The sequence below is a fragment of the Macaca thibetana genome, chromosome 9 (genome assembly GCF_024542745.1).
Source record: "Macaca thibetana thibetana isolate TM-01 chromosome 9, ASM2454274v1, whole genome shotgun sequence".
NCBI classification, from domain to species: domain Eukaryota; kingdom Metazoa; phylum Chordata; class Mammalia; order Primates; family Cercopithecidae; genus Macaca; species Macaca thibetana.
The window spans coordinates 13,216,682-13,235,102 of NC_065586.1; the positions used below are offsets into that span (position 1 = coordinate 13,216,682).

General features: G+C 47.7%; 2 protein-coding genes across 2 annotated transcripts in view; one reads left to right on the forward strand and one right to left on the reverse strand.

The window, feature by feature from the left end:
* The window catches only part of PRPF18 (pre-mRNA processing factor 18), a 387,690-nt gene that overhangs the window by 49,250 nt on the left and 320,019 nt on the right, over positions 1-18,421 (forward strand). The gene's annotated exons all lie outside the window — the stretch shown is intronic.
* Positions 1-18,421, reverse strand: part of PHYH (phytanoyl-CoA 2-hydroxylase) — a 1,057,918-nt gene that overhangs the window by 13,864 nt on the left and 1,025,633 nt on the right. Inside the window, exons 2-6 of the mRNA XM_050803260.1 lie at positions 10,356-10,503; positions 8,663-8,721; positions 5,347-5,457; positions 4,270-4,438; positions 1,690-1,771 (exon numbers count right to left, since the gene is read on the reverse strand). Coding sequence (XP_050659217.1) covers positions 1,690-1,771; positions 4,270-4,438; positions 5,347-5,457; positions 8,663-8,721; positions 10,356-10,430 — 496 coding nt within the window. The 5' untranslated portion in view covers positions 10,431-10,503. The remainder of the gene's footprint in view (positions 1-1,689; positions 1,772-4,269; positions 4,439-5,346; positions 5,458-8,662; positions 8,722-10,355; positions 10,504-18,421) is intronic.

The following is an 18,421-nucleotide window of genomic DNA, read 5'->3' on the forward strand; positions in this document are numbered from 1 at the left end:
TCTCTACTAAAAATACAAAAAAAGTTAGCTGGGTGTGGTGGCGGGCACCTGTAATCCCAGCTACTCAGGAGGATGAGGCAGGAGAATCGCTTCAACCCCAGAGGTGGAGGTTGCAGTGAGCTGAGATCGAGGCACTGCACTCCAGCCTGGGAAACAGAGCAAGTCTCAATTTAAAAAAAAAAAAAAAATTCTCTAAGAGGTCCTCATCCCCCACGACTACAGTCATTCGGTGCCGTGTCCATTCAGAGTGCCCATGACCACAGTGACATTCGCCCCTGGTTTGCTCCCTGAGCCTGGCTCCCAAACACCTGATCTCCGCAAGGAGGGAGACCTGGTAATGCTAAGCCGCCTTCTATCACATAAACCCTCCCGGTGATCAGAAGGAAGAAGAGGCAGAAACGATAGGGGACTCTCTCATGGCTGATTTCTACTGCAGGCACAGAGGAATCCCCCAGTGTAGTCCACGTGGTCTGCACTAGAATCTCTGGACTTGAACTCCTGGGCTCCAGCGATCCTCCCCGCTCAGCCTCCTGAGTACCTGAGTAGTTGGGACCGCAGGTGCACATCCACGCCCAGCTTGGGGAAGGTTATTAAAATACAGAAACCTGGGTTAGATTTCTCAATAAGTCTCTCTGCCAATGAGGTTTTAGATTGTACATTTTGAGCAAGCACAAGACCAGGCGCAGTGGCTCACACCTGTAATCCCAGCACTCTGGGAGGCCAAGGCGGGTGGATTATCTGAAGTCAGGAGTTCGAGACCAGCCTGACCAACATGGCGAAATCCTGTCTCTACTAAAAATACAAAAATTAGCCAGGCGTGGTGGCACGCGCCTGTAATCCCAGCTACTTGGGAGACTGAGGCAGGAGAATCAAGAATCGTTTCAACCTGAGAGGTGGAGGTTGCAGTGAGCCAAGATCATGCTATTGCACTCCAGCCTGGGCAACAAGAGCAAAACTCCATCTCAAAAAACAAAAAAAAAGACAACTATAGTTTGTGACTCATAGTAACAATTTTAATTGTGTTAGTAATAATAATGTCTTCCTATCAGGAATGCAAGAATCCACACCAACACAGCTAAAAAGAGCTGATCAAGCTTAGAGACACGGAATGGCAGGAACCTTTGATATATGAAGAGTTATGTCCGTTAAACTGTATTTTTTGGGGAGCCAGTCATCTGAAAATTCAGCAACAGTCCTTCAGTTAATATCTGAAATCATTAGCACATTTCACTGTTGTTATAGTGTAAATTATTTTAAGACTTACTCATCCAAAGTTTGACAGTTATACACATGATTATAGTTAGACATCAGCTATTATTTTATTATTTTGTTTTGTTTTATTTTATTTATTTTTTAGAGATGGGTTCCCACTGTGTCACCCAGGCTGGAATGCATGCCATTATAAGTTCACTGCAGCCTTCAACTCCTGGGCTCAAGCGATCCTCCCACCTCAACCTTCCAATAGCAGGGACTACAAGTGCACACCACCATGCCTGGATATTTTTTAATTCTATTTTTAGAGACAGAGTCTCACTATGTTGCCCAGGCCACTCTCAAACTCCTGGCCTCAGAGATCTTCCTCCCTCAGTCTCCTAAAATGCTGGGATTACAGGCATGAGTTACTGCACCCAGCCAACCTTACACATTTTAATGAAACCCTTTTTTTTTTTGCTTCTCCCTTACAATTACCAGAATCTGGAGGTTTGTTTATCAACATTGTGTGCATGGCCATGATATTAGGTCCAGTGAAGCACTCCACATATTTCAGAATCTAAGAAAACAAACAAACGAAAACAAACCTTGTGGGAAATCAGAAGTATTAGCAACTGGTACAAAGTACAGCAGCTATCCACGCAAGAACCAAGACATCAATAGTTTAAGAACCAAGTGGTATTTCACAACTCTGCAAACAAAGCATCAATAACCCAGCCATTGGAAATCATTCTAAATCTATAACACGGAATTAAATGGGCTTTTTCTGAGCTAGCTGGGAATGAAATCATTTTTTTTTCAACAAGAAAGATGGGAGCTTTGACGAGATATCAATACAGATTTCTTGTCAACCCAAGCCGCAGAGGGTTGCTCAGTGGGAGGGCGGCTTCCTCTTCCTCACTGGAGCCTCTGCATACGAAGAGTCCCATACAATTTGCAGCTGTCATGAGTAGCCCAGAAGAAAGCAGCCCAGAAGAAACGGTGGCTTAGAGGACATTTGACAACAGGGACGCTTGGCACTTGACAACTCATTACTGAGATCTGGGAACTAGGAGGTGACGGGAAACGGGGAAGCAAGAGTGAACAAGCAAAGCAGGTCCCAGGTGTTAGATGAAACATGTTAAACCAGTAATGACATGGGTCAGAGCGGCCGAGGGACACTGCATTATGAAGAAAAGGCTAGCATGGGAACCCATGACAGGGAGAGCTGGTTTAGTCATGGGGCCTGGGAGCTGGGCTGCTGCTACCTTGTGCACAGAACCCAGCAACGGAGGGGGGAAAAGCAGAAAGGGCTCAACACTGAGGTCCGGTGCAGTAGTTCACACCTGTAATCCCAGCACTTTGGGCAGCTGAGGCGGGTGGATCCCTTGAGGTCATGAGTTCGAGACCAGCCTGGCCAACATGGTGAAACTGCATCTCTACTAAAAATACAAAAATTCGCCGGGCATGGTGGTGCGTGTCTGTAATCCCAGCTACTTGGGAAGCTGAGACAGGAGAATCACTTGAACCCGGGAGGCGGAGGTTGCAGTGAGTCAAGATCACACCACTGCACTCCAGCTCTAGCCTGAACGGCAAGAGTGAGACTCCATCTCAAAAAAAAAAAAAAAAAACCATGATATTCAAATTTTGATTCCACAAAAAAATGACTCCAAAAAATGAGCCACCTTCTACTGCTTCCTCACTATTTGATCTCTTGTGTATAAGGAATATTGGCAATTTGATTATGAAACCCTGGAAAGGTTATAAAAGCCTAGGAGTCAGGCACACACTTGCTTTTTATAAAGCCTGGTAGTTTTCGGCATTCACTGAGGCTGGGATTTTCTAAACCCTGGTCATTCAAGAGCCATCTTCACAACTTCTGACATAACTTGGACTGTTATTTAGCCAATGATTTCCCTACCCTTAGTTAGCTCACTTCTTTTTTTTATTTTTTATTTTTATTTTTATTGTTTTGAGATGGAGTCTCGCTCTGTCGCCTAGGCTGAAGTGCAATGGTGTGATCTTGGCTCACCACCTCCTGGGTTTAAGCGATTCTCCTGCCTCAGCCTACCGAGTAGCTGGGATTACAGGCGTCCGCCACCACGCCCGGCTAATTTTTGTATTTTTAGTAGAGACGGGGTTTCACCATGTTGGTCAGGCTGGTCTCAAACTTCTGACCTTGTGATCTGCCCACCTTGGCATCCCAAAGTGCTGGGATTATAGGCATGAGCCACTGTGCCTGGCAGTTAGCTCACTTCTTATACTCAATCTTTTTTTTTTCCTCTTTTTTTCCAATTCAGATAGTAGTCTCGCTATGTTGCCCAGACAGGTCTTGAACTCCTGACCTCAAGTGATTCTCCTGCTTCAGCCTCCCAAAGTGTCACTACAACTGGCCTTTTTATTTAATCTTGTCCTAATTGACAACATTCTTGAAATCATGAGTTTGGTAAACTGTTGAGTTTTTTCCAATACATTTAAAAATAAATATCTAACTATTAAAATAATTTATACCTCCTAAAATCATGGCATAGACCATCAGATACTGGTCCCACTCTTTAGAAATGTAGGAAATTGGCCAGGCTCAGTGGCTCATGCCTGTAATCCCAGCACTTTGGGAGGCCAAGGTGGATGGATCACGAGGTCAGAAGTTCGAGACCAGCGTGAGCAACATGGTGAAACCCCATCTCTACTAAAAATACAAAAATTAGCCAGGTGTGGTGGCAGGCACCTGTAAACTTAGCTGCTCGGGAGGCTGAGGCAGGAGAATCACTTGAACCTGGGAGGCAGAGGTTGCAGTGAGCCGAGATTACACAACTGCACTCCAGCGTGGGCAACAGAGTGAGACTCTGTCTCCAGGAAAGAAAAGAAAAGAAACCCACTGATTTTACTCAATTCAACTCCTTTCCATATCCAGCTCTAAGAGCAGTTAATCCTGGGCTCAAGCGATCCACCTGCCTCAGCCTCCCAGAGTGCTCGGATTACAGGAGTGAGCCACTGCGCCGGGCCAAATCAGTGGGTTTTACAGGCGGGCACACATGCTGGCAATTAAGCAGAAGCAAAGCCAGGGTGGTCTCTGACCTCGGGGAGAGTGCAGTATCTGAAGAGCTCCTTATCTTCCTGGAAATCCTGGACCTTCGTGGTCATCTTCTCACTTGGAGTATATTCCGATTTCGAAATGGTCACATCTCTCATTACTACTAATCCGAATGGTTTCACCTCCTTTCTGCAGATTTTTTCAAACTCATTCCTAGAAAATTTAATTTGCAAATGATGTCGTCACCACTGGCTCTAAGCACCTGCCCTGCCCTCCTCTGTGGAAAGGGTTGCAGACTTGAGGGGTGGTTTCTCTGCACTAAGTCGGCCTCCAGCTTGAGGTCTGGATGGGAATGCCTCCCATTCCAATGAAAAGCAGGAGAAACTGTTAGCCTAGAATCCACTACCAGAATTAAATCATTCCCTAGTTTAGCATACCGGTAGGGAAGTCTTTTTATGATTTGGTTACATCGTAATAATAATAGCAAACACTTCTGTAACACTTACCATGTGCCCAGCTCTATTCAAAGTGCTTTCCATATATTTCACCTTATTTAGTCATAACAACACTAGGACATAAGTACTATTATTATCCCCATTTTACAGACGAGGAAACAGAGGCATGGGATGTGAAGTAAATTGCCCCAGGACACATAATATTAAGCGGTGGAGCTGAGACTGAAGCCCAGGCATGGTGGCTCCCAACCTTAATCCCAGCAACTGAGGAGGGTGAGGCCAGGAGTTCAAGACCAGCCTGGGCAACATAGTGAGACTCCCTGTCTCTAAAAACAAAGAAATAAAAAATTAGCCGGGTATGGTGGTGCACACCTGTGGTCCCAGCTACTCAGGAGGCTGAGGCAGGAGGATCGCTTGAGCCCAGAAACTTGAGGCTGCAGTAAGCTATGATTGCACCACTGCACTCTAGCCTACACAACAGAGTGAGGCCCTTTCTCAACAACAACAAAAAAAGTCAGTCTGGCACCAGAGCCGGTGCTTCTAAACACTTCCCAACAAACCAACTCATTAAAAAACATCTGTAAAGGCAGGAGTGAATCCACCTTATATTCTCATTACATGCACACAATACATACTTTTGTAAAATAACAAATAGTGTTACTGTACCGAAAGCGTTGAATATCGGCATCAGGTACGAGATTTTTGATTACAAGAAACCCATTTTCTTCATAAAATTTTCTCTGTTCCAGGGTTAGAACATTATTATCCAGAGTATACCTAAAGGAGAAAAAGAATCCTAAAATAAGTTAAATTTTTAAATTACCGGCTAGGCACAATGGCTCATACCAGTATTCCTAGCACTTTGGGAGGCTGAGGCAAGTGGATCACTTGAGGTCAGGAGTTTGAGACCAGCCCAGGCAACATGATGAAACCCCGTCTCCACAAAAAAATACTGGTTGTGCCACTCCACTCCAGCTTGGGTGACAGAGTGAGACCCTGTCTCAAAAAAAAAAAAAAAATTTTTTAAATGACTTCCTAAAAATATGTATCAAGAACCTGAGGCTAGGCATGGGGGCTCACGCCTATAATCCCAACACTTTGGGAGGCGGAGGCAGGTGGATCGCCTAAGGTCAGGAGTTTGAGACCAGCCTGACCAACATAGTGAAAACCCATCTCTACTAAAAATACAAAGTTTAGCCAGTCATGGTGGTGGGCATCTGTAATCCTAGCTACTCGGGAGGCTGAGGCATGAAAATTGCTTGAACTGGGAGGCGGAGGTTGCAGTGAGCTGTGATCATGCCACTGCACTCCAGCCTGGGTGACAGAGCAAGACTCCGTCTCAGAAACAACAACAACAACAACAACAACAAAAAAAACAAGAATCTAAGAAATGTTCATGCTCTTCAATCCAGCATTTCTAAGACCAAGGAAATAATCTGAAAACTTAAGCTTTATATTCAAAATGTTAACTATGGTCACCAAAAAAAGTACTTGAGTGAGCCGGGCACAGTGGCTCATGCCTGTAATCCCAGCTCTTTGGGAGGCTGAGCCAGGTGGATCACCTGAGGTTGGGAGTTCGAGACCAGCCTGACTAACATGATGAAACTTCATATCTACTAAAAATACAAAGATTAGCGTGCCTGTAATCCCAGCTACTCAGAAGGTCGAGGCAGGAGAATCGCTAGAACCCGGAAGGTGGAGATTGCAGTGAGCTGAGATCACACGAGTGCACTCCAGCCTGGGTGACAGAGCAAGACTCCGTCTCAGAAAAAAAAAAAAAAAAAAGTGCATTAGTGGAAGAAAAATTAACTACTGACACTATGTTCACTCAATGGAATATGACTCAGACATTAAAAATTGAAGCCATATAATAGTATGGACGGCAGGCACGGTGGCTCATGCCTGTAATCCTAGCACTTTGGGAGGCTGAGGCAGGCGGATCACAAGGTCAGGAGATCGAGACCATCCTGGCTAACACGGTGAAACCTGTCTCCACTGAAAACACAAAAAATTAGCCGGGCATGGTGGCAGGCACCTGTAGTCCAGCTACTGTGGAAGCTGAGAAAGGAGAATGGCATGAACCCAGGAGGCAGAGCTTGCAGTGAACAGAGATCGCACCCTTGCACTCCAGCCTGGGCTACAGAGCCAGACTCCGTCTCAGAATAAAATAAAATAAAATATGGACAATGTTTATTATAATAAAATATTATTACAATTATGTAAAACCAAGACACTATATTAAAAAAAAAAAAAAAGCCTGCAAAGAAATATGCCAAAGCAATTTTTAATAGTGATTGCCTTTAGTAATGGAATTAGGGATGATTTTTAAAAATTCCTTCTATTAGGCCGGGCGCGGTGGCTCACGCCTGTAATCCCAGCACTTTGGGAGGCCAAGGCGGGCGGATCACAAAGTCAGGAGATCGAGACCACGGTGAAACCCCTTCTCTACTAAAAATACAAAAAATTAGCCGGGCGTGGTGGCGGGCGCCTGTAGTCCCAGCTACTCAGGAGGCTGAGGCAGGAGAATGGCGGGAAGCAGGGAGGTGGAGCTTGCAGTGAGCCAAGATCGCACCACTGCACTCCAGCCTGGGTGACAGAGCCAGACTCTGTCTCAAAGAAAAAAAAAAAAAATTCCTTCTATTTCTCTGATGTTTCTGTAATGAATACATATGATTTTTCAGATGAGAAACAAATTCAATAAATTTTATATTTTTAACTGTCCAATTGATGCACTCCAAGAAGTAAAGTAACAAAATCCAAATAAATGTACAGCATACCCATAAACTGAAATCACCCAACCTATTCCTTAAGATTGGAATTGTGGGCCGGGCGCGGTGGCTCACGCCTGTAATCCCAGCACTTTGGGAGGCCGAGGTGGGCGGATCACAAGGTCAGGAGATCGAGACCACGGTGAAACCCCGTCTCTACTAAAAATACAAAAAATTAGCCGGGCGCGATGGCGGGCGCCTGTAGTCCCAGCTACTCAGGAGGCTGAGGCAGGAGAATGGCGTAAACCCAGGAGGCGGAGCTTACAGTGAGCCGAGATCGCGCCACTGCACTCCATCCTGGGCGACAGAGCGAGACTCCGTCTCAAAAAACAAAACAAAACAAAACAAAACAAACAAACAAAAAAAGATTGGAATTGTGGTTATATGAGAATATTTAGGAAGGTCAAGATCTTCCCGTTTAAAGGTGATTTAAGATAAACCAAAGATGCTAGTTAATATGTCCATATAACCAAATTACAAGCTTAGCTTTTTTTTTTTTTTTTTCTTTTTTGAGATGGAGTCTGGCTCTGTCACCTAGGCTGGAGTATAGTGGTGTGATAGCAGCTCACTGCAACCTTGACCCCCCAGGTTCAAGCAATTCCCCCACTTCAGCCTCCTGAGTAGCTGGGATTATAGGTGCACACCACCATGCCCAGCTAATTTTTGTATTTTTGTAGAGGTGGGGTTTCATGATGTTGTCCAGGCTGGTCTCGAACTCCTGACCTCAAGTGATCCACCCGCATTGGCTTCCCAAAGTGCTGGGATTACAGGCACGAGCCACCGTGCCCGGCCACAAGTTAATTTAAATATGATGTGTAATAACTGAATTTCTAAAAGTCAGATTATAAGGCTGGTGTGATGGCTCAGGCCTGTAATCCCAGCATTTTAGGAGGCCAAGGCAGGAGGATTGCTTTAGCCCAGGAGTTCAAGACCAACCTGGGCAACATAGGAAGGGCCCATCTCTATTAAAAATAAATAAATGTCAGATTATGTATTTTCTGGTATTTTTCCTTCTTTCTGAATCTTAAAATACATACAGAAAGTTAGTCGGTCTTCAAAATTTTCCACAATTGTACTAATTAGAATAAATCCTGGAAACAGAGGATTTGTATAATAAAATTCTAATCAGGTAACATGTGGTATATTATATCATTACCACTCACGAAACTTTTGTATACATAATAGATTTCAAAATTAAAACTTAAACTACTTACTGGAATTGTTGAGGATGGAAACTGGCAGAGGCAATAGTCCCTGTAGTGGGATGAGCTACCTAGGATGTGAATTAAGGCAAATAAAGTAAAATACAGAAGGCCAGGTGCGGTGGCTCATGCCTGTAATTCCAGCACTTTGGGAGGCTGAGGCAGGCTGATCACTTGAGCTCAGGAGTTGCAGACCAGCCTGGCCAACATGGTGAAACCCCATCTCTACTAAAAACACAAATTAGGCCGAAAGCGCTGGCTCACTTTTGTAATCCTAGCACTTTGGGAGGACGAGGCGGGTGGATCACCTGAGGTCAGGAGTTTGAGACCAGCCTGACCAATATGCTGAAACCCCATCTCTACTAAAAATACAAAAATTAGCCAGGGGTGGTGGCGTTCATCTATAATCCCAGCTACTCGGGAGGCTAAGACAGGAGAACCGCTTGAACTTGGGAGGCGGAGGTTGCAGTGAGCCGAGATCGCACCACTGCACTCCAGCCTGGACGACAGAGAGAGACTCCATTCCAGGGGAAAAAAAAAAAACTACTACTAGTACTACTACTAATAAGAATACAAATTACACTCGGGAGGCTGAGGCAGGGGAATAGCTTGAATCCCGGATGCGGAGGTTACAGTGGGCCGACATCGCGGCACTGCACTGCAGCCTGGCCACAGAGCAAGACTCTGTCTCAAAATAAAAACAATAATAATAATAACAATAATAATACAAATTCGCCTGGCATCGTGGCGCAACCCTGTAGTCCCAGCTACTTGGGAGGCTGAGGTAGGAGGATCTCTTGAGTCCAAGAGTGAGCCGAGATCGCACCACTACTGCACTCCAGCCTGGGTGACAGAGAGAGTCCCTGTTTCAAAAAAAAACCCCACAAAAGCAAAACTCTAGAAATTCCTTTTAAGGATCTCTTTTCTATCCGGTAACTGCAGGCAGTTGACATAGAATTGCATTGTTTCTTTAGCTTAATTGGTTACTTTCGGAATGTCACTCTCATCAGTCAACATATTGTCTTTTCTTTCTCTCTGTTTCTCTCTTTTGGAGCGCACTGGCCTTCACGGCTCACTGTAACCTTGGAGTCCTGGCCTTGGCCTCCAGAAGAGCTGGGACAAATAGGCAAGGCGTGTGCCCCCGCGCCAGTCCTCACCCTCTGTCCTTCCCTAAATAGTGTCTTTATATAACTCGGTGGCAAGGCCGTAGTCCAGCAGGGAGGCCGTCCTGGGCAACGCCTGCCTGGCCAGCTCCTGCCCGGGAGGGCACCGTCCTGTACCCTCCCGTGGGAGCCGGGTCACCGCCTGCCTGGGCCCCTTCCAGGCAACCCTGCGCGCCTGTGCACCATGCGCCTGTGACTGGACATCTCTGGGTGTCTGGACAGCCGCAGGAGTCACACGCAGCCGGTGAAACGACATCTCCACAAAACAAGGAGCAGAGGCCCCCAGGGATCCCGGAGAGCAGCGCGACGCGGCAAGTGCCCCGAGCCCAGGGCGGCCGCGCGTGTCCTCGGGGGACGCAGCCTCCTCCCCGCTCCCCGGCTCCCGGAAGAGACGCGACCCAGGCGGGGACCCGGCGCGGAGCGAGGAGGCGCCGGGGCTGGGATGCGCGCGACGCCGAGGCCTCCACTCGGACCCGGGCCACCACTCAGGCTGCGGGGCCGGCGCCCGGTCCAGCCCGACACCCGCGCAGCTCAAAGGATACAACGGCCCCGGCCGAGGGGCGGCCGAGGTGGCCCAGTACGATCTGCAGGCGGGCGGCGGCGCGGGGCTGCTCCATGGCGGCGGCGCGGGGACCCCCCCACTCAAGGTCTCGGCCCCATTTAGCTCCGCGGGCGGCTCCGCCTCCAGGCGCCGTCCGGGGCAAGACGCGGGCGGGATTAGGGGCGGCGCCATCTCGCGGGCCGGGCTGCTGGGGCGCCCTAGTCCGCTAGGGTCCGCGCGCCGGGCAACCGCGCGGAGCTGACGTGCTCCCCACACCATGATCCTTTCGTCCTTTCTTTTCTTTCTTTCTTTTTAAAAAGAGACAAGATTTTGCTCTGTCGCCCAGGCTGGTATGCAGTGCCCGATCATAGCTCACTGCAGCTTTGAACTCTTGGGCTAATTATAATTTTTTGTAGAGATGGGGTCTCCCTACGTTGCCCAGGTGGGTCTCAAACTCCTCCCCGCCTCCCGCCTCGACCTCCCAAAGTGCTGGGACTACAGGCGTGAGTCATCGCCCCTGCCCCGCACCCTGTTTCTATTCCATCACCAGGACCCTCCCTGCCTCCCGGAGGCTCGGGGACCCAGTGACCAGGCCGAGGTCACCCCGTGACAAGTGGCTGGGCCAGGACCTCACTCACGCTCCTAACGTCATGGCTTCCATCTATTTCACCCCACGTGACTGCTCCTTCCATTGACAGCTGAAAGAATAAAATCTTCGATTTAAACAAAAAGTTTGCCAGGCACGGTGGCTCGCGCCTGTAATCCCAGCACTTTGGGAGGCCAAGGAGGGCGGATCACAGGGTCAGGAGTTCAAGACCAGCCTGGCCAACTTGGTGAAACCCTGTCTCTACTAAAGATACAAAAATTAGCTGGGTGTTGTGGCGCACGCCTGTAATCCCAGCTGCTGGGGAGGCTGAAGCAAGAGAATCGCTTGCAACCGGGAGGTGGAGAATGCAGTAAGCCAAGATTGCACCACTGCATTCCAGCCTAGGATGGGGCAAGACTCCGCCTCTAAAACAAACAAACAAACAAACAGGTTTTTAACCAGATGCGGTGGCTCACGCCCGTAACCCCAACGCTTTGGGAGGCCGAGGCGGGAGGATCGCTTGAGCACAGGATTGCTAGAGATCAAGACCAACCTAGGTAACATAGTGAGAACACCTGATCTACAAAAAATTAGCCAGGCCTGGTGGCAGGCACCCGTAGTCCCAGCTACTCGGGAGGCTGAGGCAGGAGAATGGTGTGAACCCGGGAGGCGGAGCTTGCAGTGAGCCGAGATCCAGCCATTGCACTCCAGCCTGGGTGACAGAGCAAGACTCAGTCTCAAAAAAAAAAAAAAAAAAAAAAAAAAAAAAATTCCAGACATTGTGTGAGGAAGCATTGCAAAACTTTCTGTTAGCTGTTGCATGTAGCCCCCAGTCACCTTCCCCACGCTTGCTCGATCTATCACGACCCTTTCATGTAGACCCCTTAGAGTTGTAAGCCCTTCAAAGGGCCAAAAATTTCTTTGTCAGGGAGCTTGGTTTTTTGAGACTCAAGTCTGCCGAAGCTCCCAGCCTAATAAAGCCTCTTCCTTCTTTAACCCCGTGTCTGAGGAGTTTTGTCTATGGCACGTCCTGTGACAGGAGGATCACCTGAGCCCAGGAGTTTGAGGTTGCAGTGAGCCCAGATCGTACCTCTGCACTCCAGCCTGGCCAACAGAGTGAGGCCCTGTCCAAAAAACACAAAAACAAAAAACAAACAAAACTCCAAAACAGCAACAATGAAGTTTTGAAAATAAAAATAAAAAAATAAAAATGCTAAGATTCATCCCTAAAAGTCATATATGCCATTCAAAAGGGGTATTTCATTTAGTGGGACTCCAGCCCATAATATTATAAACAGTTCGGTAGGTCATTAAAAAAAAAAAATGAATAAAATAAATGACCTCCAGAAAAGTCTGATGCAGACAGCCCAGTAGGGTGTAAATTTCTTAGAGAACTGGAGCACCTCTTTGTAAGATTTCTTTTCTATTCCGTAACTATGGATATTGACATAGCATTGCACTGTTTTACTGTCTCATTTTCTCACTGATTTTTTTTTTCTTTTTTAGCTTAAGAGTTACTTCCAGAACGTCGCAGCACACGTTATCACTGCTTGCATGAGATGTTTATAGAATTTGGTGACAATGTCGCAGTCCAGGAGGGAGGCCCGCAGCCAGAACACCAGCCCCTTCCCGTTTGCGCAGGCGGGGAGGAAAACTGCAGCGCCAGGGCTTCCCCTGGTCCCTTCCGCTTTCTCCGGGATTCCGCCCACCCCAGGGTCTCAGGCCAACAGAAGGACCCGGGAGGCCTCAGCAGCTCCGGACCTCAACTGCCCCACTTCGGCATCCCGCGCGGGAATGTGACCATGTAGGAGTGACCCGCAGCTCTCAAGGACCCAGCGGTTTGTCACGGTTTGAACGGAAGCGCGGGGCCTGGGGCGGGTGCAGGTGCAGGGTCCGCCTCTTTCTGCCGGTGGGAACCCTCATTTCCGGGTGGGTACCTGCGAGGCGGCGTCTCCTTACTGCCCTCGCTTGGTGAGATGTGGGTACTGCTGCCAGGAGAGAAAAAAACTGACGATGTGAATTCAGTTCATCACCCTTTCCTTGTTTATTAAAGGTTGGGGACCCTGGCCAGGCGCGGTGGCTCACGCCTGTAATCCCAGCACTTTGGGAGGCCAAAGCGGGCAGATCACGAGGTCAGGAGATCAAGACTATCCTGGTTAACACGGTGAAGCCCCGTCTCTACTAAAAATACAAAAAACTATCCGGGCGAGGTGGCGGGCTGATTTTTGTATTTTTGGTAGAGATGGGGTTTCACCGTGTTGGCCAGGCTGGCCTCGAACTCCTGACCTCACGTGATCTGCCCGCCTCGGCCTCCCAAAGTGCTGGGATTACAGGCGTGAGTCACTGCGCCCTGCCTAAGACCTGATTTTTTGATGACTTAATAGCATTCTAGACTGTAGATTTTCCTGTACTCATTGAACCAACGCCCTATTACTATATGTAAGTTTATGTTTTCTTTTCCTTTCTTTTTTGCTTACAGTTGTAAATAATTTGATGAATATGCTGATTTTCATTGTTGGGTAGTCCCATGGGTATTTCCTTAGGATAAATTATTTGACATAGAGTTGCTAGTCAAAGGCTATCAAGCATTTTAATATTGCCAAACAAGTCTCAAAATGCTGTTATCAATGAGCGTTGATAATAAAACCTGAGGCCTTACCCTTTTTATTTTTTTTATTTTTTCGAGACCAAGTTTTGCTCTTGTTGCCCAGGCTGGAGTGCAATGGTGCGATATCAGCTCACTGCAACCTCCGCCTCCCGGATCCAAACGATTCTTCTGCCTCAGCCTCCTAAGTAGCTGGGATTACAAGCATATGCCACCATGCCTGGCTAATTTTGTATTTTTAGTAGAGACAGGGTTGCTCCATGTTGGTCAGGCTGGTCTCGAACTCCCAACCTCAAGTGATCCACCGGCCTCGGCCTCCCAAAGTGCTAGGATTACAGGCGTGAGCCACTGCACCTGGCTGCCTTACGTTTATTTATTTATTTATTTATTTATATATTTTTTGAGACAGAGTCTTGCTCTGTCGCCCAGGCTGGAGTGCAGTGGCGTGAACTCAGCTCACTGCAACCTCCACCTCCCGGGTTCACACCATTCTCCTGCCTCAGCCTCCCAAGTAGCTGGGACTACAGGCACCCGCCACCACGCCCGGCTAGTTTTTTTGTATTTTTTAGTAGAGATGGGGTTTCACCTTGTTAGCCAGGATGGTCTCGATCTCCTGACCTTATGATCCACCTGCCTCGGCCTCCCAAAGTGCTGGGATTACAGGCATGAGCCACTGCGCCTGGCTGCCTTACCCTTTTAAAATCCTTGCCAATTAGGGTAGGCAAAAAATAAAATGACTTCATATTGTTTAAATTTGCCTATCTAGTGAGACTGAACAAGTTTTGAGCTCTACACTGGTCATTTGCAAATTTGTGAATTGCCTGTTGATTTCTATCTTAGGGTAGGTTAAGCTATGCTGTAGTAATAAGTAAACCCTGAAATGTTAATGCCTCAACCAAATGAAAGTTTACTTCTCAGTGATTCTTCAGCAACGATTGAGAGATCCACAAGTCCATTTTGTGATGCTGCCACCTTAGTCCTGCATCCTCTGAGGGTGTCAATGGAAGGCAGTCACAGAAGGTCCGGACAGAATTCAAGAGACTACAGCAAGGCAGTGCCCAACCCCCTTAAAACTGGGACTCCAGTGAAAGGGTAAAATAATGAGACTCTGGAAGCCGGTGACTCAGAGAGAAATACTACAGAGCAGGGGTCCCCAACTCCCAGGCCGGAGACCCTTACCAGTCTGTGCCCTGTGAGGAACTGGGCCACACAGGATGGGGTGAGCAAGCATTCCCCCCTGAGCTCTGCCTCCTGTCAGATCAGCAGCGGCATTAGATTCTCATAGGAGCAAGAGCCCTGTTGTGAACTGCGCATGTGAGGGATCTAGGTTGTCTGCTCCTTATGAGAATCTAATGCCTGATGATCCATCACTGTCTCCCATCACTGCCAGATGGGACCGTCTAGTGGCAGGAAAACAAGCTCAGGGCTCCCACTGATTCTACATTATGGTGGGTTGTAGTTGTTCCATTACATATTACAATGTAATCATAGTAGAAATAAAGTACAAAATAAATGTAATGTGCTTGAATCATACTGAAACCTTCCCCGGGCACCGTGCCCCAGTCCGTGGAAAAATTGCCTTCCACAAAACTAGTCCCTTGTGCCAAAAAGCCTGGGGACCACTCCTGTAGAGGAAAACACTTAGGAGATGAATCATGTACAGAATTTCTCTGCTGTTGTACAATGCAAGTATTTGGGATAGGATGTTCTCTAAAACATTAGTCAAAAACTGCTACATGATCCTTGCACTATAGAAAAGTCAATTCCAGCTGGGCATGGTGACTCACGCCTGTAATCCCAACACTTTGGGAGGCCGAGGTGGGCAGATCACCTGAGGTCAGGAGGTCGAGACCAGCTTGACCAACATGGAGAAACCCTGTCTCTACTAAAACTACAAAATTAGCCAGGCGTGGTGGCGCATGCCTGTAATCCCAGCTACTCCAGAGGCTGAGACACGAGAATCGCTTGAACCTGGGAGGCAGAGGTTGCAGTGAGCTGAGATCGCACCACTGCACTACAGCCTGGTTAACAAGAGCAAAACCGCATCTCAAAAAAAAAAGAAAAGAAAAATAAAAAAGAAAGAAAGAAAAGTCGATTCCAGCCGGGCACGGTATCTCATGCCTGTAAAACCCACTTTGGGAGGTCGAGGGGGGCAAATCACCTGAGGCCAGGAGTTTCAGACCAGCCTGGCCAACATGGTGAAACCCCATCTCTACTAAAAATACAAAGATTAGCGGGGTGTGGTGGCGGGTACCTGTAATCCCAGCTACTTGGGAGGCTGAGGCAGGAGAATCTCTTGAACTCGGGAGGCAGAGGTTGCAGTGAGCCGAGATCGTGCCACTGCACTCCAGCTTGGGTGACAAGAGCAAGACTCGGACTCAAAAAAAAAAAAAAAAAAAAAAAAAGTCGATTCTGCCACAGCCTGTCTAGTGGCCCATATTTGCTTTGTGCACAAAGCTTGGTAGCTAGTGGTGAGCTGACCTTCCGCCCTGCTGGCCCCGGCTTGGTATGGCTGTGTAAGCAATTCTTGTTCACTGGTTTTAAAAATACCATGTTTGAGGCAACAGCTTTGTTTCTTGGCTGCAAAAATCTCTCCCCTGGTGAAGCAGCTACCCCGTGGGTACACGGCCTTGTGGTGGGAAGAATAATGGTCCTCCCCAAAGAAGTTCATGCCCTAAGCTCTGGAATCTGTGGCTGTTATCTTACCTGGCAAAAGGGATTTTCCAAATGTGATTAACGTTGAGGACTTTGATAGGGGGATTACCATGTATTATCTGGGTGAGCCCACTGCAATCATGAGTCCTGAAAATGGGGAAACATTTCCTGGATGTAGTAAGAAACAGATATGCCAGCCAGGTGCGGTGGCTCATGCCTGTAATCCCGGCACTTTGGGAAGCTGAGTGACCCCCATCACTTGAGGTCAGGAGTTCGAGATCAGCCTGGCCAACATGGTGAAACCCTGTTTCTACTAAAAATACAAAAATTAGCCTGGCATGATGGGAGGTGCCTGTAATCCCAGCTACTCAGGAGGCTGAGGCAGGAGAATCACTTGAACCTGGGAGGTGGATGTTGTAGTGAGCCGAGATCACACCACTGCACTCCAGCCTGGGTGACAGAGTGAGACTCCGCCTAAAAAAAAAAAAAAAAAAAAAAAGAATTAAGCAACATATAGGACTGGATACCGGGTAATGGTCAACGTTAACATTTTATAGGCCCTTATAATTTTCTTTTTTTTTTTTTGAGACAGAGTCTTGCTCTGTTGCCCAGGCTGGAGTGCAGTGGCGTGATCTCGGCTCACTGCAAGCTCCGCCTCCTGGGTTCACGCCATTCTCCTGCCCCAGCCTCCTGAGTAGCTGGGATTACAGGTGCATGCCACCATACCCGGATAATTTTTGTATTTTTAGTAGAGACAGGGTTTCACCATGTTGGTCAAGTTGGTCTCGAACTCCTGATCCCGTGATCTGCCCACCTCGGCCTCCCAAAGTGTTGGGATTACAGGCTTAAACCACTGCACCTGGCCAGACCCTTATAATTTTCTAGGGACCTATGCTTGTTCTAAAAATATAATAGTAGAAAACACACTGGCTTTTCTGCAATCAGATCACTAATAGAGTGAGTGAGTTTTCTGTTTCGTTTCTTTTTTTTTTTTTTTTTTGAGATGGAGTTTCGCTCTTGTTGCCCAGGCTGGAGTGCAATGGCACAATCTCGGCTCACCACGAGCTCCGCCTCCCAGGTTCAAGCAATTCTCCTGCCTCAGGCTCCCGAGTAGCTGGGATTACAGTCATGTACCACCATGCCCGGCTAATTTTGTATTTTTTTTCATTAGGGACAGGGTTTCTCCATGTTGAGGCTGGTCTCGAACTCCTGACTCGGCCTCCCAAAGTGCTGGGATTACAGGCGTGAGCCACCGCGCCCGGCCTTTTCTGTTTCTTTCTTTTTTTCTTTTTTTCTTTTTTCAGACGGAGTCTCGCTCTGTCGCCCAGGCTGGAGTGCAGTGGCCGGATCTCAGCTCACTGCAAGCTCCGCCTCCCGGGTTCACGCCATTCTCCTGCCTCAGCCTCCGGAGTAGCTGGGACTACAGGCGCCCGCCACCTCGCCCGGCTAGTTTTCCGTATTTTTTAGTAGAGACGGGGTTTCACTGTGTTAGCCAGGATGGTCTCGATCTCCTGACCTCGTGATCCGCCCGTCTCGGCCTCCCAAAGTGCTGGGATTACAGGCTTGAGCCACCGCGCCCGGCTTTCTGTTTCTTTCTATGAAGCTTTGATAGGCTTCATTACATGCAGTTTCTCATAAGCATAAAACGCCCTCTGAAGGCAACAGGACTTAGGACAAAAACCACGGAAAGCATCAACTGTGTGTTCAGGGCTGGACGTCATATTTAAGGACTGTGAAACATAGGGAACCCTACAGCATCATCCTTACCCCGAATTCACAGACAAACCAAAGCATTTGGCATTGGCAGCAGGCTTGGATTCCAGGCAATTCCGGAACCTGTCTAGATGCCTATAGGAGCACCCTGTCCCACCTACTGCTTACTGAATGAAGACCTTGTGTAATCCATCCACTCCCGTCCTCATTCAAGACAGAGATTTAAGCATAGATAAGAGGATATTCCCATGCTTCACTTTTAACAGGACATTGGTGATTTTCATTGTGCCCCTTGGCATATTTCATGACTATGATTCATATGTGGATTCTTAATGAGAAAAATTTACAAATTACTGTTCAAAGTAAATTATGATGTCTATGCAACCACTACCTAAGCTAGAGGAAAAGGGTGGGCTGGGTGTGGAAGTGAGCAACTCAAGGATATATACACACACACAAATATACACAAAAACACACACGCAGACACGACAGGTATCTGAAGCGTTGA